A 23,368-nucleotide genomic window follows, 5' to 3' on the forward strand; every position below is an offset into this window, starting at 1 on the left:
GGGGGGCTAAGATGGCTTCTTCATTCTCATTTTTAACACCAGAGATCCCCCCCCCCATAGCCCTAGAACTTTTTTACCCTTCACTGTCTTGCAAGGGCCAACCCTCATGTTCTAGGAATAACCTATACTCTACCAATACTTGAACCTTCATAGTAACCTACTCAAGACTTGATAGCAGAGAGCTTGAAATACCACATAAGCTGTTCTACACTTTCTGAAATTGAAGAGTATGATAGAGGATTAGGCTGTAATTACAATTTTTGTTCCCTCTCCAAAATGTAGAATACGTACCAACACACTTAGGTTTGCATCTAGCTCATTTACCCCCACTTTCCATAGTTCTCCACAATGCCTTTCTTTGTTCCTCTATCCTGCCTTTCCTTCAGGACTCAAGGCAGCGTACATAGTGCCCCTTCCTCCCATTTTCCCCTTCAACAATGCTGTGAGATCAGTTAAGCTGAGAGAGAGAGAAAGAAGCCCAAAGTCAGCCATGGAGCTGAGGGTAGACTTGAAGCTCAGCCTCCCCAGTATGAATCCAACAACTAAGCCACTACACACACTCAATTTCAGGTGTATTTTTTTTTTTATAAATACATACGTAAAATATATTTGATTCACTCATTCTGAACACAAACTTCTTTTCTTCCTGGAGGGAAAGGAAGGACAGCCATTGCAGCTTGCCAGAGTACACAGAAATGCATTTATTTTTCACCATTGTTGGGATTATGAAATTACAGCAGCAGAGTTTGGGCTTTACAAAGGAATCGAGCAACTGGACTAGAAGACCATCTAGCTCAACACCAGCAAAGGAAAGAACGAACAGGGGAAAATTGATGGAGCTCTGCAGTGAAAGCCTAAACAACAGGAAAAATGGAAGACAGAAGATAACACAAATGAAATGTTGTAAAGGAAAAGGTAGAGAATGAAAGATGAAAACTTTGCAAAGTACTTTGGACTTTACCGAATTCCTATATCCAAGACATTGCAAGGCAGACGTGAATGCAAAATTGATGCAGAGCTCATAGCAGACCATGTCATTGCATACAGGTTTCTCACTCCATCTACACAACCAATATGGCGTTCTTTTTTCCTATTGACCCCCACAATGAACTCCAGTCAGGGGCTGTGTGCAAGTGTGTGCAGGCAGGCTCCAATCAAGATTCAGACCGCCAAAATTCCTACCCGGAGGCGCTTCCCACAGAAGAATTTTAAAACACAATTAAGACCTAAAGTCATCAACATAGTTATCTGAAGATGAATAGTTATCATGTGGCTGTTGGACAAGAAGGGCCAACATATATGACGAAACTTAGGTTAGGCTATATTTAAGTGAGATATGATTGTGCGAAGGCTAGAAACTTCAATCTGACTACAACACATTCACCCCACTCCTGTCTTGCTTAAGTCACATTTTTCCATGGTCCTGCAAACTCATTTTCAGCTCCCCCCAATCCCTTGGAAGCCAGATAAATCAGGATTGCAAATATGATGTAGGGTAAAACCACCCCACATCTGCTTTGCCATAAAGGCTGTAGCTTTTTATTAACAGCCATATACGAACTTATTTTAGATGTGGTAGCAATGTGTGACTTGTATGTTTTCATGGAAATGGAGAATAGGGCAGCTGTTTCCAATCACACTCTTCTACTGGCCAGAACTGCCCCTTAGTCACAACTAGGAAATCCTTCCTAGTCAAGTGAGCAAACAAGCAAGATGAGCTGCATCTGCAGCTTCAGCTCTTCCAAAGGTTTGAGCCTTCGACTCACTGGGTCCCTCCCATCACGCCATCTTCTCCTTTGAGCCTCCCTATTTATCATTAATTGGCCTGTTCACAAATATAGACTTAAAAAAAAAACTGTAAGGACCAAAATATGGGAAGGGAAGGGAAGGGGGAGGAAGAGATGCTGAGAACAAGAGAGAGACAGAGAGCAGTGACCATCCATGATTTTTTTTGCTCCTCCAGCAAGCTTCCCGTTTTGGTAATGCTTGTACAGTCATATTATGTCAGGCAAGCCCTTTCTAACTGATTGAAAAGATGAGCTTAGATCAATGCTATGGTAGAAAGACAGTTGGCTTTGAGTTCCAGGTCTGGGAAATGCTGGGGCTTCCTGGAGCTTTTTTATGGCAAGTCACTATGAGAGGGGAAAAAAATAAAAGAGGGAAAAAATGAGTATGTGTGCGTTATCAATTCAGTGAACTCAGTCTATTATTTCTATAAGAACTAGGATCCCTGCTGAGAAGTAAGCGAAACAGCTCAGGAATAGCTTGATGGAACACCACACGGTGTCACTTTGATGTAAGACCTTTGATCTCTAATCAGCCTAGAGCTTATTGATCAGTTTTCTACAGCTGCCGCCGTTCATGCTTGAAATGGCTGAATACAGCGAAGACCCCCAAGAAGACTTTCTAAGCCACAGGTGCCTCTTTTACACAGTGCAAATCTTTGGCACTGCGGGAGGAACAAAAGGAGGAAGGGTAGCAAGGGAACGACAAGGGTGGAAAGGAAAGGAAAGGAGAGCCCAGGAGTCTTTGAGGTCACCTTCCGTTAAAAAGAAGAGGCTGCCCCTTTCTTCGCACAACAGGCAAGGCTATAAGCCCAAATTAAGTTAAAATTCATCTGAGCAGCTATTGCTTTTCAGATACCTGGATACAGCATGGAAAAGCTTGGCCCTAGAAGGAATGGTCCACTTTTCCTTAAAGCAGACATGATGCTGGCATGGCTTCCAGCATCCAACACTCACTATAAAAGGTGAAGCATTTAATGGCTGTGGGTTATGTTTCCAGTGACTTCCAAGGCACAATAGAATGTATGAAGAACCCAGGTAGAGCAAGGACTTTGGAAATTGCAATTCTATAAAGGAAATTAGGAAGTCTTACCAGAATTCTCAAGAACAGCCTATCAAAGAGAGCAGCTTACATTCTTTACCAGGACTGTGATAGGGGCAGTTTAAGCTGACAAGAACGTAACAAAGATCAACTGCCTTTCAAATGCTGGTTCCTATGAGACTAGACTTAAGAATACACATACAAACAAAAAGATATACTTTCTGTGCAGTGGACAAGAGGAAAACAACAGCACAAGCATCATCCTTAGTTAAAGTCCTGTCTGCACAAGAAGAAATTCAAATTAATCTCATCTTACATAAAGCCCTGCATATACCAAGGGGGTCATTCTTCCATTTTGAGGCCACCAGCTGGAAAAAAAGTGCTATAACCATGACTACTGGAAATCCTATCATTCAGTGCAAGCAAATATAACTCCATTCCACAGGGCAGCGGCCACAGAGAGCCACCTTCCATTTACTGCCCATTAATCATCTTTGGGAGAGATCAGAGAAAGTTACCACCAACCTAGGCACCTAACCCAAGGATAATGAAACCCTCCCTCGTTGTCCTACTGACCCAGACCCTATTGTGGATTTCCACGTGGGAACCTTTGGTCACAAAGGAGTTTTGGTGAGAAGTAAAATGCAAGATTCTCCCTCCTTTCCCAATCCCAAAACATTCAAAGTCAAGTCTGTTGAAAGAAATCCTCCTCCTCCTCCTCATCCAAACAAGAGTCCCGCAGGATAATAGGAGAGTTGTTATTACAAAATACAAATGGAGTTATTTTCCGGGGGCTTCCAGACCACGCCGCTCCGTGCCTTCCTAGGCTGGAAAACCACGGGTTTCCATCACTTGACTTCAAAGGGGAAAAGGGTAGGGTGGGTGGGTGGGTGGACGGGTGGGTAAACACACCAATGTCATCCATCACCGCATGTGAAGAGTCAAGATGACTATCAGGATAATCCCCAAAAAAAGGAAGAAGGGGAGCCAGGTCTTCACAAAGCCTCCTATGCTGTAAAGGAGAGAAAAGAGAGTTAGGAAACAGAACAGGGGAGGAGCCCATAACCCATTGAAATACAGCCTTGAATGACCAGGGGCAGAAAGAGAAGGGTTTGCTGAGAAGAGGCACAGCAGAGAAAAGGAAAGAAACATCTTATGCCTGTATCTTTCTCTGCAACCCAGCCAGCCAGCCAGCCTAAGCACTTGCTAACTGAAACAATCCTGGCCTTGCCTTGTTTCTACCTACTTTTCGATCCCCGCCAAATTTCGTTTGTTAACTGTTTGGAAGAGGTACTGGCAAAGAGCCATTCGCAGCCCTGGTACATAAATGATAACAATAATCCTTTATTCATCTATTTTAACCAGCATATAGATGGTATAAAGTACATTGTATATCAGGTGCTGTAACCACACAGATGCACCATCGGGGTGACAGGGAGTAGTTTTCCAAGGTTTTTTGACTGCCTCTTATTTTACAACCGAATGATACTCCGCCATCTCTAAGTTTCACTGATGAAATTATGAACGCTACAGGAAGCCAGAAGTGGACTTTTGGAAGAGATAAGTATGCAATCTCTTTTCCATTATGGTACTCAGTATAAACTCCCAGGCTCAGAATGCCTAATTCTAGGTACCTTTTTTTTTCATTAGGCTGTGGCCAGAGGAGCTGAGAATTGTATTAAAACAATGCTATTGCTCTTCCAAGCTTGAAGGTCATCGTCCCTGCACTTTTGGCAGGAATTAACCTATGCTGTCCTTTATACAATGTTTAGTAGCACAATGTAAAGCTATTTAATAATATTTAATAAATAAATAATATTAAATTAAATCTTAATATTAAATAATAGCTACCATTTCTGAATGGTCTACCTGTGTCAACAGGTCAATGTATTGAGAAATGCTATTTTGTAAAAAGAAAATTATTTCTTCCAACCATTGGCACTACTTTCTACATTATAATGAGGTAGCACCATGCTTCTGCAAACACATAGACCAGACACTGAAACGGCTTTCAGCAACCTGAGAATTTCAGCCCTTGAGGTTACTGACATAACAGTATAAGCAATCTCAGAAGACAAAAGGCATCAATTATAGTTGCTCCTGTGTAACCTTCTGCCTTTCCATATTATCAGCAGAAGCAGAATAAATTATGCAAATATGCAAGTGTTTGCTTGTTAGAGGCTTTTTTTTTAATCATGCAGAAGTTCCTACGAGATTGTGTCTGCTAATCCCATCCTTACAGTTGTACAAGAACAGACATTCAACACAAGGATTTGCAAATTTGGGGTTCTAAGAATAATTTGCAATGGGAAAAAATTCTACCCAGCAAGCACCAATGGATTTAAAGCATCTAGGTACAGAGGGCATACAATTATCTGAGTACTACATACGTGAGAACTTTAAGGAGAACCAAGCCCTTGATCAAAGTGCTTTCTTTCTCAAACACACAAAAGCAGTGGAGTTTTCTACTCACCTTACATACTTTCCATAGAGCAAGGAGAAAAAACAAAGTTTGATCATATTCCAGGAAGTACTGTTGTCATATCGCATGAGATTTAAGGCTAGAGCTACATGAGAATGGCAATTGTCACAACAGAGGTTGTGCTATAAGAGAGAAAAAGATGGACAATTGAAGGTATTTTTAGTTCAAATATCTTCTCTAGACATAGTCAACACTGAGGCAGAGAAGACATCCTTAAGCTCTTCTATTTGTTTACCAATCTGAAATTAGCTTGTCTGTGCATCTTTTTTGGGGGGGGATGCCTTCGAGTTAGTCTTGACTCTTGGCGACTGGCTGGACTAGTCCCTGCAGTTTCCTTGGCAAGATTTTCAGAAGTGGTTTGCCCTGGCCTCCTTCCTAGGGCTGAGAGAGGGGGACTGGCCCAAGGTCACCCAGCTGGTTTCATGCCTAAGGCAGGACTAGGATTCACAGTCTCCCAGTTTTGAATTGAATTTTCTCCCCCATCTTCAAAAGCTGTGCCACATGCAATATGTACCAGGAATCACACTAAGGGATTAACCTGGATAACTGGATTAACAGCCAGGCAATCGCTATTTGCATAGGAGTGTAACTGGCATATCAGCCTGAGCTGATACAAGATGCTCCAAGCCACTGAGGATCACAGATCCAGGAGCATCCCAAGACATCAAACACCTCAAACTGAAGCAGATGACACACCTAGCACAGCGCTGGTTATCATCTGGGTTAGATGCAAAGGAAAGGCGTTAGTTGGGTATCATCTGCACGATGATGACTACTCAGTTCACTTCTTTGGAAAACCTCTCCCAGCATTTCCATGTAGATATAAATAGCAAGGAGCATGAAATAGAGGCCTAAAGAACTGCAGGACTCAATTGCCAGAGAATTGAGTTGTAATGCCCAAGTACAACCCAGAACCAACTAGCCAGCTATGAAGGGAACCACTATAAAACAGGACTCTCAAGACTCAGCTGTAAAATAATGTAAAATTATCACTTTTTCTCTAAGCCATTAGAATCTGATACATATCACAATGTGGGGCTTCACTATTAGGGTGAGCAGATCAAAATACTGATGTGCAATATTAACTGCTTAGCTAGCAAATGCTTTAATATTATTTGTATTTTAAAGGGCTTTTTATGTGATAAAATAATTATGTAAATCAATACATTTATAATTGTGTGCATGTATGTTTATATCTATGTGTATATCTGTGTGTGTGTGTATAATTTCTAGTTCAATTACATCTAGCAGTAATAGAGCAGTTTCAGGTTAATATACCACTAATCCATGATACACAAAACACCACCACAAATCAGCTGCCAAAAATTTTGGGCGTATGACTAATTCAGCCCACGTGATGAAGGCAGACCTGGGAAGTTTCAGGACTTAAATCTGCTAGTAGAATGATTAATTTAATTGTCCTTGGATTAGGTACCAACGAAGGCCAGCAAATCCATTTTGCCCAAGTCTGTTGGACAAAGATCAGTTCATCCTTTTTGAGGATGACTCTAACTCTTCCAGTTCTATGTAAGCACAAGCCCTCTAAATTGAAAGCTGACCCTACTCACCATTCGGTGCTTATATTCCTCAGAGGCATCGTGTACTGCTGTATCCCAAGCATTGGGACCACAGGAATAGACTTTGTTGGGATCCAGCTTCCAGTATCTGACAAGAGGAAGAAAAAAAAAAGATCAAAATTCTTTCCCCACTTTCATCAGATGGAAACACCTCACCTTCTAAAAACCCTTTAGTTACTAAAGTGTCCAAATGACCCAATTCTGAATAATTCTTAATTCATGGCACACTTTCACAACGGTGCAGAAGGGATCACAAAGGACCTAACTGAACAGCTGCTGAAATCTTGTTTGTTTATTCAATTTGTATAGCTGCCCATCTCAAACCAATGATTCTGGTGGTGAACAATCATAAAAACAATTAAGGCACAATACAAATAGCAGCCAAGATATATTATAATTCATTGGTGTCAATGTAACCAGGAAACGGGGCCCTTCACACACTTGGGACCCCAGGCCTGGGCTTACCACCAGGTCTTCAAGGCCTTCTGAAAGGCTGGCAGGGTTGGGGCCACCCTAATCCCAGGAGGGAGGATGTTCCAGAGGGCAGGCGCTATGGCAGAAAAGGCACATATCCTGGCACTGCCAGCCAACATGCCTTGGCTGACAGGACCTGGAGTATGCCCATCCTGCCAGGCTGGATTGGACGGGCAGAAAGAACTGGCAGAAGACAGTCCCTAAGGCACTGTTGTCCAAACTTGGCCACTTTAAGATGAGTGGACTTCAACTCCCAGAATTGTTCAGCCAGCATGGCTGGCTGGGGAATTCTGGGAGCTGAAGTCCACTCATTTTAAAGTAGCCAAGTTTGGACAACACTGCCCTGAGACAAGACAGTCCCAAGCCATGAAGGGCTTTAAAGGTGACAACCAGCACCTTGAATTGCACCCGGAAACACACTGGCAACCAATGCAGCCCCCAAAGCAGTGGTGTTACATGTGCCAAATAGCCGACACCATTTACAACCCATGCAGCTGCATTCTGTACCAGCTGAAGTTTCCAAATGCTCTTCAAGGGCAGCCCCATGTAGAGCACACTGCAGTAGTCCAAATGGGAGGTCACAAGGGCATGAGCGACACTGAGCAGAGCCTCCCAGTCCAGGAATGTATTATTTATATGTATTTCTAGCCCTTCAAACGAAGCTTAAAGATGCATGATTCAAGGCTCATGAAATCTCAGAAGCTGAGTACAGGGTTGTCAGTGAACTAAGGACCTTGCCAAGATAACTTAAGAGTAATTACCTTAATCAAAATCCATCAACAGGAGACATAATTAAATAGCATGTCCTTCAGCCTTTGCTGCCCCTTGTGCTTGTAACTGCACTATCACCCATCTTGTACTATATTGATCCCCCCTCCAAAGCCTACCATTTCTGTAAATCTTTTGATACATTTTTGCTCTTCAACATATGTCTTTCTATACATATGTATAGAAATATATGCATATTTTCAGTTTGTTCCAGCATTTCTTTCCCACATTATCTTCCCTGTGTCATATTTTAGGACAGGAACATAACTTATCTATTTGATTTACGCTGTTTTTTCCCCTCACTAATACCCAAAGAGACTGAGAATTAAAAATAAAGCACTGAACATAAAGATTCACATTTTTAAAGACAGCAGCTGACAAAAATTAAAATATTAAATTACAATTAAGGAACAATGTCAGGCATGCACTGAAAGAATTAACTAAATGTGAAATAGCTGTACAAAGTAACACAACAAACACTATGACATTTTACATTTACACAAGTTGTTTCAAAGAGTATCCTTCAAGTGCTCTCACCATTTTAAATAACAGTCTTCTTAGTAGTGGCAACCCCTCAAAGAAAATTTCTTTCTAATCTTTGTGGTGCAAAAAAAAAAAAAGATTTTATTCTCATAGGGAACAAATTCCCTAAAAGCACTAGTAAACTCAGTATTATTTACTTCTGAGTAGACATGTACAGGATGCTACTGTTCATTTCCCTTTCTTTTGTATCAGTTTATGGTACTTTAAATTGTCTATGCACAGCTTTGGTCACCACAAAAGGTGTCAGACGCATGCAGGCAGGGCTGATATAAGAGTAAGAACCAACATTTGGATGGGCAGAAGAGATGCTTGAGATAATGAATTAACTTCAGTTCATACCCATAACAGTAGAAAGCTTGATTAGACTAGCAGTTCAGATGATTGTGAATACAAAGAGGTTTAATGTTATGCTGCTCACTGGTGCAAGCTCCAGCAGCCAACTGTAATCTGAGTATTTATTTTTATCTTCTTAACCAGAATATGGCATCTATTCTTCTGTTTCAGCCACAAAAATATGTTTGCAAACTAACACGTTGAGAGGAGAAGCAACACTTACTTCACAGGCTTTCCAAAAGCCATATTGTCTTCCTAAAGAGGGTAGGGAAGAAAAAAAAAGTAAACACACATTTGTTAATAAAATTAAGCTATACGCATGATAACACTGCTTATTCTGCTTATGTCCTCCAAAACTAGCTATTGAGTTTACATTGGCCATGTAAATCATGCTAAACTATTGTTTAGCCATGGTTTATTGAATAAACCACTCTTGGTGGAGTCATAAAGTCGTAGTTTATAAATCGCAAGAGCTGCGCTTATACAACATGCTGAGCCAAAACCCAAACAAAACAGGTGAATCCGGCTTGTCTTCTTCGTGCTGAGAAACAGACACAATTGCCTTCCTTGACCTTCTCTGAGTAGAGGCTTAAACAGACTCCTCCCTATCTGGTGCCCTCCACGTCTAGAAAATGGCTGAGTATAAAGGCTTGTTATTTATCATCTAGAACTTGCAGCACCTAGAATCTGATAACAAGGTTTAAAAAAACCTTTCAAGTGTATGCAGAACTGTTGTTCTTCCAGGACTCCTTAGGACTACTGGAAGGAAGAATTGTTATTTTATTCCCATTTACTTGGAAATATGCCCCACTGCACTGAATGGGTTTTACTTTGAAAAAAGGATGAATAGGACTATTTTGTTAGATCCACAGTTCCTGCACAGCTGGGAGAGAAAGCTGATGGTTCACAACCCAGATCTTGGGTTTCATATGGCTTTCAAGACAAGTGTCAGTTGACTCCAACCCTCAACCCCAAGGCAAAACCAAAGGGTCTTTACACCTACCCCAACCTACATGAATCTTCACGTTACTAATATTTTTAAACCAAGCAAAGTTGCTCATTTCTGCACATTTATCAGGACACATGCCATTCAGACTGATCAGCTGAACTTCAAAATAAGAGGAGGTTTCTACCATAGACCAATTATTAACAAGAGAGAGGAAAGGGTTAGTGTGCCATTTTGGAGTTGTATCTTTATGGAAAGTTTCAGTGAGCAAAACTAAGGCTGACCCTTCAGCCCCTGTTCAACTCAGTCCTGGGAAAGTGGAAAGCAAGAAGTTCAAAACAATTCTGCCTTGATTCAGTTTTGTGTAAGATGGGGCAGAGAGAAACGAACAAGCTTTCAAGATTCTGTTATGATACTCTGCAGCAATAAAGAAGAATCCATGTGGTATCTGTTTCCTCACCTGAGCTACCTTGAAGGGCTGGCAGGAACCTTTTTACTTTAAGGCCTGTGGTTGCATGTAAATGGCTGGGGGTTAGCAGAGCCAAAGCCACATGTACCTTCTCATCACATATTCTCCCACACAGCCACACATTTACCCACACAGGATCCCCACCCACCTCTAAACATGCCTCCTGCTGGCTGCAATGAGAGGCTTTTAAAAAAATCTGATTTTTGATCCTAACACAGGATCACAGACCACCAAGAAAGGAAAGTTGAGCTGGAACCCCAATACTGCTCCTTAATGCTGCAATTCAGTTGGAATACAGTCTCCCCCTGGACTTCATGGGAAGTCTTTGGAAAGCCGCACAGCTGCGAGGAAGAACGAGAGGAGAGTATCCCTGAGAAGCTGACCGCTCATGCTGTTTTGTAAAGGAATAAGCTCCTACTTACAGAGACATAGTAAGGCCCTGCAAAATCTCGGATGACTCCCGCAGAAGTACAAATGCCCATGTGGCCAATGATGGGGAAGAGCCATCTGCAGAAAGAAGAAAAGCGTCAAGAGCTTCATTTTTTTTCTCACATTGAAAAAAGCTGTTTTCAGGAAGCTGCAGAACTGGCCATCCATGGTCGTACTGGGCAGAACCAAAAAGAGACAAAAGACCAAAAGAAGTTAAATATGTTCTCTCTTGAGTAACAACGAATGCATTCTTTTATTTTTAAACTTTGAAAACTATATCTCAATTCTCCTGCAAATCCTGTTTCGGTATACGTATATAAATATTCCACGTAGATGTATAAAAACCACACTTAGGAATGTCCCTGGAGTACCATTAGATGTGTGACCCCAACCCTGCCGCCTTAAAGCTGAGGCAGATGCGATGTCAGAGACCAATATTCAGATCCCGTTTTGGCAGCAGCAGCAAAGGGAAGTTTAATTTTGATCAAAATAGTGGCTCTGAGAAAGGCAGCCCTTAACGCTCTCCACTGTTTCCCAAATCTGAATCAAATTCCTTGGCCGATTAGCCTCGTGGGAGGAAAGGGATGGAGTGGAGGGAAGACAATCAAGCCACCTTCTCAGGTCCAAGTTGGAGCTCTCCACTGCCATGCTAAAGACCAAACCAAAGTGCCTGAGCTGATAGAAATAACTCTTTTTCACGGTCAAACCGAACCATCAGCCACCCAAACAATATGGGCTTGCACAGTTGGCTAAGCCAAATTGAAACTGAAATCCCAACAGAGCCTGCTTGTGCAAGGCATCTCTTCATCGCACCTGGACAAGGGTGCTGTACGAATGCAGCCTACAATGCAGTTCTCTTCCCAAGTCTCTTCCCCTCATAAGCCAGTCTGGTCTAGTGGTGAAGGCACCCGGCTAGAAAGCAGGAGACGGTGAGTTCCAGTCCCGCCTTAGGCACAGAAGCCGGCTGGGGGACTTTGGGCCAGTCCCTCTCTCTCAGCCCAACCCACCTCGCAGGGTTGTTGTTGTAGGGAAAATAGGAGGCAGGAGCCTTAGGTATGCTTGCTGCCTTGAGTTACATATAAAAGGTGGGGGAAAAATATAAATAAATAATAACAACAATAATAATCATTGGAGGGGCGTGCGAGATTATCCGCCCCCCACAAAAGAAGTGTTTCCGGACCGGCTGCGTGGGCGCGAGAGAGGGAAAAGCCGCTCCAGGGTCTCCTGCAAAAGAAGGCGAACCGCAGACCCCCTGACCCATCGCCCCCCAACACCGGGCCGCCCCGGAGGGAAGGCTCCCCTCTCCAGCCCTGCGCCCCCGACCCAGGTAGGAGACCGTCGCTCACGTGAGAACGGGGATCGGCGTCCACACGACGCAGTACGGGAAGCGGCCGCGCTCCGTATCCAGCGCCGCCCCAAGGGACCCGCCGACCCCCACCGCGACAGCGCCGTGGAACTGCTTCATTTTCCCCTCCGCGGCCTCCTCTTCCTCCATCACCGGGAGGGGGAGGAGTTGGCCCGGAGTGACATCACTTCCTGGAGACGGGCGCTGCGCTTCCGGGACAACGGCGGGGCGGGAGGGGCCGGGTCTTTGGGCTGCGTGTTGCGGAGTGGGGAAGGCGTGGCCTACCTCGCAGGGGGGTTGTGAAAGGGGAAGGGCGGGTGGAAGGAACCCCGGGCGCCGCTTAGGCTGTTTGGCGGGGTCTCCTCTCCCGAGGCGAGGCGAGGCTTCCCTGCGTCACAAAATCCCAGGGATGAATTTGCTGGGGAAAGAGGCCGAGATACGCAGTAGAGCCAGCGCGACCTCGCGCTTAAGGTCTAGATTCGTCCTCAACCGCGAAAACTCACCGGTGCCTTTAAAGGAGTCCCTTTTTCTCAACCTAGCCTAATGCACAGCTATTGCTGGGGAATGGTGGCTGCAAGGCTGGGTCTGTCACGGGGAGGTCAAAAAAGTCAAGATGGAGGCCATAACCATGGGATCAAAGTCCTGCCCTTTTTTATGAGCCATCACATGGTTTTGATCCCATGGTTGTGGCCGCCATCTTGACTCTTTTGACCCCCTCCCTCTAGACACGCAAGGGGGGAAAGAAGTAATAGCTCCACAGATCAATGATCAACTCCGTGGCCTTGATGCAGCCTTCTTGGCCACAGTACAGAATAGGTTGTCTGTGGCCTCCTGATGAGGCATTTTTCAGCTTTGGGATGTTCTAGTGGTCTCCCATCCAAGGACTAATCAAGCCCCACTCTGTTTAGCTTCCAAGCCCAGACTGCATTTGCCAGATACTGCCAGGCAGGGTAAAAGTTAAGTAAATGTATACAGAAGAGAAAACAAATATCCATATTCTGACCTGATGTGGGAGATGCGATGTTTGAGTTGTATAAAAGAAACTGGAGTGGTGGTGGTGAGCAGGGAGTCCCTGATAATCACTTGAAGCAATCAAGACTGCTAAATTACTCTTCTTTTAAATAACTGACAGAGGCACCCTGTTTAAGCATAATTATTTTTTCACAAACTGCTCAGAAGGCTGAATTGAAGCTCATTTCTTTTCCCCAAATTATTTTTAACATGTAGGTCTTTATTTAAGCTCCTCCTCTTATGCAAAAGCCAATAACAGCACCTGGCTGATCTCAAACAATTAAGCAGGGTTAGACTGAGGTAGCACTTGACTGACTACAAGAAATACAGTTGTAGATTAAACTGAGTAGCTAAAAAAAATTCTGGTAGAAGGCAATGGGAATCTACTTCCATATTGTTTCCAGTCAAATTATATGAATGTGGCCATCCTATTTATCAGGAGCAAAGTTCAGCTTGAAGGACTTTACTCTCTTATATCAAAAAATAATTTTCAAACTGAGTAGTGTAGTCCAGCACCTAACAAGCTATGTGGGTGTGGGAGATCAAAATGGCTAAACAGAAATCCAAGCAAAAATATTGCAAAACTACATGTAGTTCAGAACTTAAATCTGCACACTACCCCAATGTCACAACTCCTAAGCCAAGCTCAACTTACTGCACAATTTCAGATACTTGATCTGCAGTATTCTGTACTGTAGCTGTTTGTTTTGTGGTACAATTCTCAGCTCAAAAATATGTCTTAGTGGAGGATGTAGACATGGACGTGAAAAATTGGGAGAAATGGGTTAAATATAAATGGATTTTCAGAACGTTATTTTTTAAAATTGCAGATAACTTTGATGGGAAATAGAATAGAATGGACCTATCATGATCAAGGATAGAAATAAAATGGATAGGAAAATTTGTCCACATCTAATAGAGAAGAATTTTAGGAAAGTAGAGACTAAATATATTTTGCTATGACTTCTAAGAATCTGATCATTTTGTCAATAGTGGCTAGAAAACAAACCTTTATTTCTGGAATAAAATAGAAATTCAAAAGTTCCAATATTATGTAGTAGTTTGTTAAGTTTTGCTTGGCTGAAAAGACAGCAATGCTGCCTTGATGCATAAAGACTTGATCAGCTTGAATGGACACAGAAGCAGACTTTCAGATGGCAGGTATTATTTTTTTAAATGATTAGTGGAATATTACTCTGCTTGAGAAATCAGTACACAACATCAGAAAACTTAAACTGAAATAGGGTTTCCTTTCACTACATTTACTATAAACCAAACATACTCTTTTAGTTCTTCCCAAGAATTAAACTCTCCTTACGGAGATAGGACTGGTGAGTTGTAAAGGGTAAGTTATGAAATAGATCCCATTTCTTTAGTGGACATGTATGTTGTAAACTTCTGTTTATGCACTTAACTGCAAAAATAGGCAAGAGATAATTTCATGATTAGCTTGAAGTTTGGAAGTAATGTTTTAAGATATTGCTAATGCCTTTTCTTACATTGTTGTACATCAAAAACATTTATACAATAAGATGAAGACAGAACCATGTTCTTGATCCACCAGGCATCTGGAAATTGTAAATGGCTGTTTTTAAAACTTTGATAGCGTGTATGTGTGTTTGAGAAACAATCTCAGTTTCTAGTGACAATTACCTGTTTAGCTGTGCAAGCCTATTCTCTGCCTCTTAGAGAAGGGCCTCAGCTGGCAGCTCTTTATTAAAAAAAAAAAAAAAAGCTTGCTCTGGCTTCTGCTGCTTCTGATTGTCTCATGTGGGAGTAATTCAGTCACTCACCAAAAAACACCATCCTCTCAAATGCAAGTAACAGAACCGTTGATATAGTCTTCTCTTGTTCACTTATCTATGCTCAAAAGGGGGATGGGAAGACTTAGTCCTTGACCACAACCCTGAATTTCAGCTGGCAAGACAAGAACTTGTTCAGCTCAACATATCCCCAAAGTCTGTGGCCGTGTGGCCAAAAAATGGAATAAGCTGCTTTCTTTGTTAACTTGAAAGGATGCTCCAAGTTCTACCATGTGTGGATTCTATCACACACGCCGTTTAACATGACTCTGGCTTTTGCACAATGGAGACTGAAAAGCAGAACTGTCACAATTCGTTCATGTGCGTGCTCTCTCTCACATGGACGCGCACACAGACGTGCACACACCTCCTTTTCTCCATTTTTATTCCCTACCTCTCCTCTGGCCTCTCCTCTGCAGTAGTTCTGCCAGTAAGACAATAAGGCTTTGGACACTTTTTTTTTAAAAGCTAGTTTTGACTCGTTTTTTTTTCCTTACAGCCAACTCCTTAAAACAGCACTTAGACATTTTGTATTCCACCCCACCTTCCTCACCTGATGTCTAGTGAGGAACTGACCTGCCAAAGTGACTGACAGATGGTGAAGTAAGGAAAATGTCTTTGCATTATGATGCGCTAAGAGTGCGCTGAAAGATGCAACAGATGGTGACGTGGCAGAGACCCGTGTTTTAATCCTAAACAAGGAACTATTCTGAACAGGTAACAACAGGGCTTGGGTGGGGGGAGAAGTGAAAGTCTTACCCATTGTGAAGAATGTCTAATGTAGAAAATTCAGAAGAGAACAATTCCTGCTTACAACAATTCTAGAATGAAATATGCAGCATTTTTTTTTTTATCTACTACTTCCACTGGTAAGGCAAAGACAGCAAACACCTAACTTGGATTATAACCCATACTAAGGCACAGGTGTATAAACCAATGAAACCTCTTAAAACTTATATATTGTTAACCATCATCACGTGTATCTATAATAGCTTTCTCCATAAATTTGTCCTATCATTTTTTTAAAGCATCCAAGTCTGGGACCATCATCTTGTGATACCAGTGCCAGGAATTTGAGAAACAAATTTTGTTTCTCAAAATCTGATGCACTAGTCTCACATATCACAGTCTCATCACTGGAATTCTGTTTTCTGAGTAATACTGAAGGAGGGACTGTTCTGTAAACTGGGTATCAGGTTGAAGTAGTAAATAATCCTCAATTTGCTAATCTTTGATACAGCATGCTGCCAGAACCAACAGAACATATATCCTGGTTATTACAATTCTGGCCCCTTGCATGGGGATTAAACTGGTTTTGAGATGCACCATCTTAATCACATACACTCTGGTAAAACACTGGCAGGCCATGAACAATTTCTAGCATCATTTAAGTTTGGAGCAAGAAGGGACAGAAGATGCATGCAAGGGAAGTCAACAAAAAGCAGAGCAACTTAGAGAATTTCAAAAATCATTGTAATGAAGTATAATGAACAAAAATGAAAATGTGATATAAGCATAATATATACTCTCTTTTAATAAAATGGTGCTAACCATGGTTACTATCAACTCTTGGAATTTTTCCTCATTTCACCCAACTCATGCTAGGTTAAATTCTATCTTTTTTTTTTTAGAAGATATTTGGGCCCCTCTTCCTCATGTTTTTAATATTTTATCTCATTTGATGTATATATGCAATCTAACGGAAAGGAGACTTACAAACCAGAGCTCTATCAAATGTTCCGGAGAGAAGGACAAAGAAAAAAATAGGATTACTAAATAAACAAGGATCTCATCAAAGAACAAGTTGTACCTAATGATGCAAGAATTTCAGAACAGATAAATGAATGAGCTCTTACAGATGTGCTTAAGGAAGGATGATTTATGGGGTGGGGGCTTGCTTTCTGAGTAAAAAGCCACCATCTTTGCCAACTTTGTTGGTAATGGATCATTCAGCACCCAAAGCCAACTGGCCTATGTACAAATCACCCCCTTAGCAAGAGAAGCAGGTATCTATCAGGCATCACTGCGGCGGTGGCGGCTTTTTGCAGTATTTTTTTTCACATTTGGAAAATTATTTTTCTTTAAATTGCAGTAGCTGCAGAATTGCATGGATACGCTGCAACATATGAGGCAGCTGGGCTTACTGTGCCAAGGCATAATGTGGTTTGTTTTCTTTTGGGTTAGTTGAATGAATTTAGCCATTGTGGTTTATACACATGGCTTGTGGCTTCGTGCAGAATGACCCACAATTTATGCAACAATTCATGGCTTTGTCCATAGGGTCTACAGACCGCCAAACAGGTGCAATTTGTTTGATGAATGTCTTAGCCCCATTTTGCTTTCTCCCACTTTTTCTAAAAACCTCACATTCTTTTCCTTCCATTCATCAAATATAGTTTCAAACCAAAGTTCTTAGTATCTGTGCACTCACAGTCCACTGCTAGGAGAACTGAATTTGCTAATTTTGCATTCCCCCACATGTGAACTATTAAATGTCAAGTTCTTCCTACCAGGTTTATGAAGATATTAAAATGGGAGATTTAGCAGTCTCTCTAAGATGATAGAAAAAGATAGGACATTAAAAAAAACAACAACCAAAACTTTGTAATCAAGAACTTGCCTTGAGGAATTATCCATCCATGCATGTGATCATAGTTTATATCCACATATTTTTGCTTCATGCAGCTGCAGAAACATAGGAACTGTCTTATATCAGGTCAAACTATCCAGCTACATAAATCATGCCTATCTGTTCCTGACTGATATTATCTTTCCAAGGCAGAGATCTTTTCCATCACTTATACCTATTCCTTTTAAATGAAGACAACACAGACTGAACCAAGGATATTCCGCATGTGGTACATACATTCTATCATTGGATTGCAATCCTGTTTTATTATACTGTAGCTGCGAAGATACAGCAACTGTTTCCATCCTAAATAGCAGAAACTATAAGCCAGTATACCTTGTAAAATCTACTGCATGAGTGCCACAAAAAATTAAAGAGGCATTTAAAAAAAAAACTGATCAGCTGTCTGTGTGTACAATGTCCACAGGAGATGTTACTCTTCCAACAGGTAGTACAGTCCAGCAGTATCGCACCAGTGCTACTGGTCCTAATAGTAGTATATTCATCAGTATGACTAAGAGTACATTCACATCTTTATTATGATCCTAGACCAGCATAATTCTAGTAGTATTTCATTGCTATTAGCCCTGTTTCACAATAAAGCTTTTCAGGCACCCAGGCACTCTTAAATATAGCTGCCGAGAACAACTGTATTCACTATCAAAATCCTCTAGTTTGTTTTCCCTATTGAGCACTTAAGTACACATGAGCAAAAGAAAATCACCTTCCGTAACACTATTTATAGATTTATGCACGAACACTGGGTATATGCTTGTCTAAACACAAGATAAAATTAGGCTGTAGGAAGTAGTGTTCTATAAACATATAAAACATTAAATGTAGCCTAGAAACTGCTCTGAAGTACTATGGGGAAGTTAACAGACACAAGCAAGCAAGCTGAACCCCATGGCCAGCTTGATATCTTATAACCTTTAGCCCCTTTTGAACCATGTTTTGTTTTTCCTAATAATCCAACTGATAGGAAAGGAAGGTATGTTCTTTTAAAAAAAGAAATGTAAGCTACAAGAGCTAACTTACACTATGCTTTTAATGCATAATGGCATTCAAATTCGCATGTCTCAACTAGAGAGGACCAGTATTCAATTAATTATTTTAATTATTTCTAAATGACACATTAGGACTTAAAAAACCAACAAAAGAAAGACTGAGCTCTCATAAGCAGGAAGTGGTGTCATTTTTAAGGCTTTAGCAGAGGTGCTATTAGCAATCATTCCATAATTTTGAAAACGGGCATAGACTCTTCTTCTGCAAGGAATGTAATCGACAACTGCATTCTATGTTTTTATATAGCACAGATGCAGCTTTAAAATGGACAACTAGAAATGGGGAATAAGTAAAAAACAAACTTTCGCACAAAACTGGAAGGTCAGGCATTAGCTAACATATACACCAAACCACTGATGATCTCTTTACAAAAGACACAGTAGAGAAACACAAAGTCCAAACTGTCTCAAAAACAGAAAGACACCAAATCTAGAACAAAGTATTGTTTAATTGCTTAATCCTTTCTCTTCCAGGAACCAGAAAAACAGAAACATGCCATTCTGAGCAACAACAACAACAGAAGACTAAGGCTGGTGCAAAGACAGTGTTTCAGGGAGAAAATCTTATTTGGAATGCCTGAAAAGTTATATAAGCAACCACTTCACCAGCAACCAAAATTAAGACTTTTTCTGTCTTTATAAGTATTATACACCAGAGCAATTCCATTACTAATTACAAAAATAGCTTTGTTGGCTTTTTTTTTTAAAGTAGTAATTAGCCAAAGGAAAAAGTAGTTCTCTCTGGATCCAGTAATGGGACAGATGCCCAAATCTAACCATACCCATCCGAGTTTTTGTCTCTCGGTCCCATATAACGATCCTTTTTCACAAACAGAATGAATGAAACATTCTGGAATATGGAGCTGTTTTTAGCCCACTCTTTCTGTCAAGGAGCAACCAATTAAAAAAAAAAAACCTTGATGCTCCTGCAAAACCTGTGCTTTTATATCAAAAGCTACACAGTGAAGCAAATTTTGATCCTTTTCACTAGAACAGAGTAGACAACATGGTAATCCCAAACGCTTGCTTTAATGTAACCAACTCCCTCCTCCATCTAATTTAAGTTTCTTTTAATTAAAAATAATAATAAAAGGAATCAGGCAGGCTGCAAAGCAAAATACCAGACTTTAGCATCCTATTTATTTGCAGGAATGTCCCTGGTACCAAAAAAAGTCTTGTAGTGAAGATTGGGGGGGGGGGGGGAGAATGGGGCAAAGGCATTTATTTTAACAGAATGTGGAAGTTAGTGTTTTGCAACAGGCCACTCTCCTATTTATTTAAAAGTCTCCTTAACTGTTTGTGACTATGCTTGCCCTGGTAGCCATTCTGTGAACTGACACTTTTATTGTGGCATCCATTTTGTGAATGTGGCTATGGCATGTTTCCAAATTCTTAATGCGGCCGTAATCCAAATCAAGAGGAAACCAATTTGACAAAGAGAGGAGTTTCAGGCTATCAAGACTTGTCCATGCAAGGCAGGTGTACGTGGGGCTTGTGCACCCCAGCTACTACCCCCTTACAACACTTGTCTTCAAAATATAGAAAAATAAGTTAGTCATGAAGTACCCAGCTACTTGCAAAATGCATTCTTCTTGTTCTCCTTACTTCTTGGAATATGCCATACATCTGAAACCACTGAACAGGAAAGTAGCACAACGGTTTGTTCCAAACACAATAGCAGTTGGTTTTGCAACTCCCCACCTCCAGCATTTTTCTAGGTCAGAAAAGATCAACCCAACCTAATATCTTATTCCCTACAAGGGGGTGGGGGGGGGAGGAGGAACCTGTGGCCCTCTAATTATTGTTGAATTCCCATTCTAAGCAGAGATTAAACCAGCACAGCCAGTATGGAGAAATCCTGGGAATTACAGCACATCAACAGCTTTCTCACCCCTGCATCTTACAGACTGAAGGAAGTGCATTGCCAATGCAAGGACAGGTGAAAGGTGATTGAAAGAGCCAGTATGCACAAGGAGTTGGGCTGGGGTTGGCACTGGAGGTATTTGGAAAGAGGAAAAAGCCCTTGGATTTCCAAAGGAGTGAATGGATTCCTCCTCTTCTAGACTGACAAATTATGAAGAATTTGGAGTAACCAAGGGGGAATTAAAGGACACAGAAAACATTATAGTGGCAAGAGAAAGAGACAGTCTACGGCAGTATTTTTCAAGCTTGGCAACTGTAAGGCACATAGACTTCAATTCTCAGAATTGCTGGGGAATTCTGGAAATTGAAATCCGTGCATCTTAAAGTTGCCCAGTTTTTTGGGGTGGGGGGGAGGAACTGGTCTACAGTAGCTTGCCTGGGCCAGAAAGGCTACCGCTAGATGCGTGCTGCAGGGCATTCTTTAGCAGGCAGGCAGAGGCAAAGGAAAGATGTTTTATGGGAGCTATGGGCAGTTATGGGGTGGTGGCACAAATAACACATCCATCATGATATCATTGTACAGATGACTCACATAATTGCATGAGATATCCTGATGCAATCACATGATCACATCCTTTGCACAAGGGGCACCTGTTGGCCTCATAGTGTGTTATGGACATTACTGTGGGGACAGTGACTTCAGTGATGCTCAGACTTCTGACACGCACGTCGTGCTAACTATGACTACACTAGTTGGTGAGTAAATCCACTGTGGTTTACTGAGCCACTATGGCTCAGTGCAGTGTGAACCCCATCACAGGCTAACCTGGTTTGCTTTAAGTTCCAGTGGACTGTGCCACAGGAGGCAGGAACAACCCCAGTTGATCATCCTCACTACATCCTGAATTGTGTTGACCACAATACTTATGCCATCCTCTGTTCTAGAAAAAAGATCTGATGACATAAACCGTGTTGAGGGCTGACTTTCCTAAAGATGAGACTCTCCACCTGACCCAGAATTCCTCCTAAAAGATCAGTTAGGACATAGATCTTGGTTATACTTCTCTTCCACATTCACTCAAGGAAACAAGGCTACAACATCATGAAAAGAATTAGTAAACAGATGAGAAAGGAAATTCCTATAGGCTCTTTAGGATTTAATGACAAAGAAAAGAAATAAAAAGAACTGTGCAGTGGAGGTCACAGCAGCAATAAGGGAAGAGGCAGCTTTATCTCAAATTTCTGACCAGTTCATTATCACATGGTACTGTATAGCTTTGTTGAAACTTGGTCTCCACCCGCAATGAGATTTTTCAGCAAACACCCCACTCCTTACCCCCAGAGAGATGGGAACTTAGTTATTTTGGGGAAAGGGAAAGAAAGTTTTCCAAAAGCAGCCACATCAGATTTTACTTGCTCACATTATATAAGCCACCAAGCTTCATGCCGTAGCTTCCCCTTGTTACAGTCTTCTCTCTGTTTCTTCTGTGTGCAGACAGATGGAAAGTGCGAGATGCCAACCAAAAGTGAAGCGCTCTGCCCGATGCCAGGCTTTCTGTACTTCCCTAATCATGTTAACTGAGGGAGCCCATGTATCTAGCGACCTTCTCAGGGTCATGTTTCTGATGCGGAAGTCGTAAATGTTCACCAGTTGTGGTGTGGGCTGAATTACAAACTAGCAGCGTGGCAGGCAAGCTAAGTTTTAGAGACAGAGATCACAGCACTGAACATCATTCCATAATCCCTGCCCTAGTTTACATTTTATTGAGTTTTTAACAACCTCTCTGCAAAACACACTCACGTAGGCAATGCCTCCCACCATCCAGCCATACTGGAGGAAGGGACAGGTCACCAGTTGTACACTGCTCACAGACAATGTGGAAAAGGAGTCCCAGCTTTTGCTGGGAGGGCAAAACTCAACAGGCCACATTACCATGCTGCTTAATAGTAGAACAGGGATAGGGAAGAAACGGTAGCAGCAGTCAAACAAAGTCATTTCTGCCCTTGCTGGCATATCCTATTCTGTGCATAGTGTGAAACAGTGCAGTCGTTCCGAGTTCAAACTGAGCAAACTAGATTTCCCTTCAAATGAAACAAAAAAATTAGGGAAGGAGAGGCAATTCAGCTTTAGCTGGTCCGGCAGTGGACCTGATTCTCAGAGCTGTCTTCATCATCTGAGCCTCCAGACCCACCACCAGTCATTCCTGTGATCCGGTAGCCCATGTTCATCAACATCACCTCCAGAGGATCAGCATTCATCCGCCTCTGGTTGGCTTGGGAAGCGCCTTCCATATCTTCTACCACTCGCCCGTTCAGTGCTTCGCTCTGTAAAACAAAATGAAAGGAGCAAAGCCCCAAAGTTGAGGATTTTTGTTGTCCAAGTCAAAAGTCTTCTTACACCATTCAGACAGCAAACCTGTAAGCACAATAGGTGAAGCCTTCAAGACAAGAAGCGGATTGTTTGATTTTGGGTTGGGGCACGTTGCCTGAACTCAGGGTCATCCATTAGAACTAAATTACAGGGAAATTCAGAAGCAACCAAAGGAAATACTTATTTACACAACATACAGTTACACTGAGGAGTTTGTTGCCATCAGATGTGGTGATAGCCATCTATTTAGGCAGCTTAAAAAGACTGGGTAAATGTATAGAGGGTTAGGGCTATTTTCCTTCTAGCCATACTTGTCCAGTTTAATTGGCCACTGTAGAAACTAGAATGTTGGACTCGCTTGACCATTGGTCTGATCTAGTAAACCTATTTTTACATTCTTGTGATATTTGCACATCAAGCTAACCCAGCCAACTCT

The 23,368-nt window shown here is 41.8% G+C and overlaps 2 protein-coding genes across 3 annotated transcripts in view; both read right to left on the bottom strand.

Annotated features, from left to right (window-relative positions):
- Positions 1–677: 677 nt before the first annotated feature.
- On the bottom strand, positions 678–12,386 carry TMEM222 (transmembrane protein 222). Its single transcript, XM_007425872.3, has 6 exons — positions 12,194–12,386; positions 10,841–10,925; positions 9,227–9,258; positions 6,877–6,973; positions 5,300–5,430; positions 678–3,838 (listed from the first exon to the last, which is right to left on the bottom strand). Exons 1-6 carry the CDS (start codon positions 12,340–12,342, stop codon positions 3,751–3,753), a joined length of 582 nt encoding a protein of 193 aa, XP_007425934.1. The 5' UTR covers positions 12,343–12,386; the 3' UTR covers positions 678–3,750.
- Positions 12,387–16,200: 3,814 nt separating this feature from the next.
- Positions 16,201–23,368, bottom strand: part of WDTC1 (WD and tetratricopeptide repeats 1) — a 32,643-nt gene continuing 25,475 nt past the window's right edge. Inside the window, exon 17 of one of the 2 annotated variants that reach the window (XM_007425868.3) lies at positions 16,201–22,886. In XM_007425868.3, the coding sequence (XP_007425930.2) occupies positions 22,689–22,886 (198 nt within the window). In that variant the 3' untranslated portion in view covers positions 16,201–22,688. The remainder of the gene's footprint in view (positions 22,887–23,368) is intronic. The other variant, XM_007425869.3, reaches the window with a different exon arrangement.

Source organism: Python bivittatus, unplaced genomic scaffold, assembly GCF_059951505.1.
Source record: "Python bivittatus isolate LINGU-HERP-01145 unplaced genomic scaffold, Pbiv_v1 ctg000310_np1212, whole genome shotgun sequence".
In the NCBI taxonomy this organism is placed as follows: domain Eukaryota; kingdom Metazoa; phylum Chordata; class Lepidosauria; order Squamata; family Pythonidae; genus Python; species Python bivittatus.

Coding starts and splice junctions, on each gene's coding strand:
- TMEM222 (XM_007425872.3), bottom strand. CDS start 12,342: ATGGAGGAAGAGGAGGCCGCGGAGGGGAAAATGAAGCAGTTCCACGGC. Junction 10,926..12,193: donor ACGCCGATCCCCGTTCTCAC/GTGAGCGACGGT, acceptor TTCTTTCTGCAG/ATGGCTCTTCCCCATCATTG. Junction 3,839..5,299: donor CTCTATGGAAAGTATGTAAG/GTGAGTAGAAAA, acceptor TCTCCTTTACAG/CATAGGAGGCTTTGTGAAGA.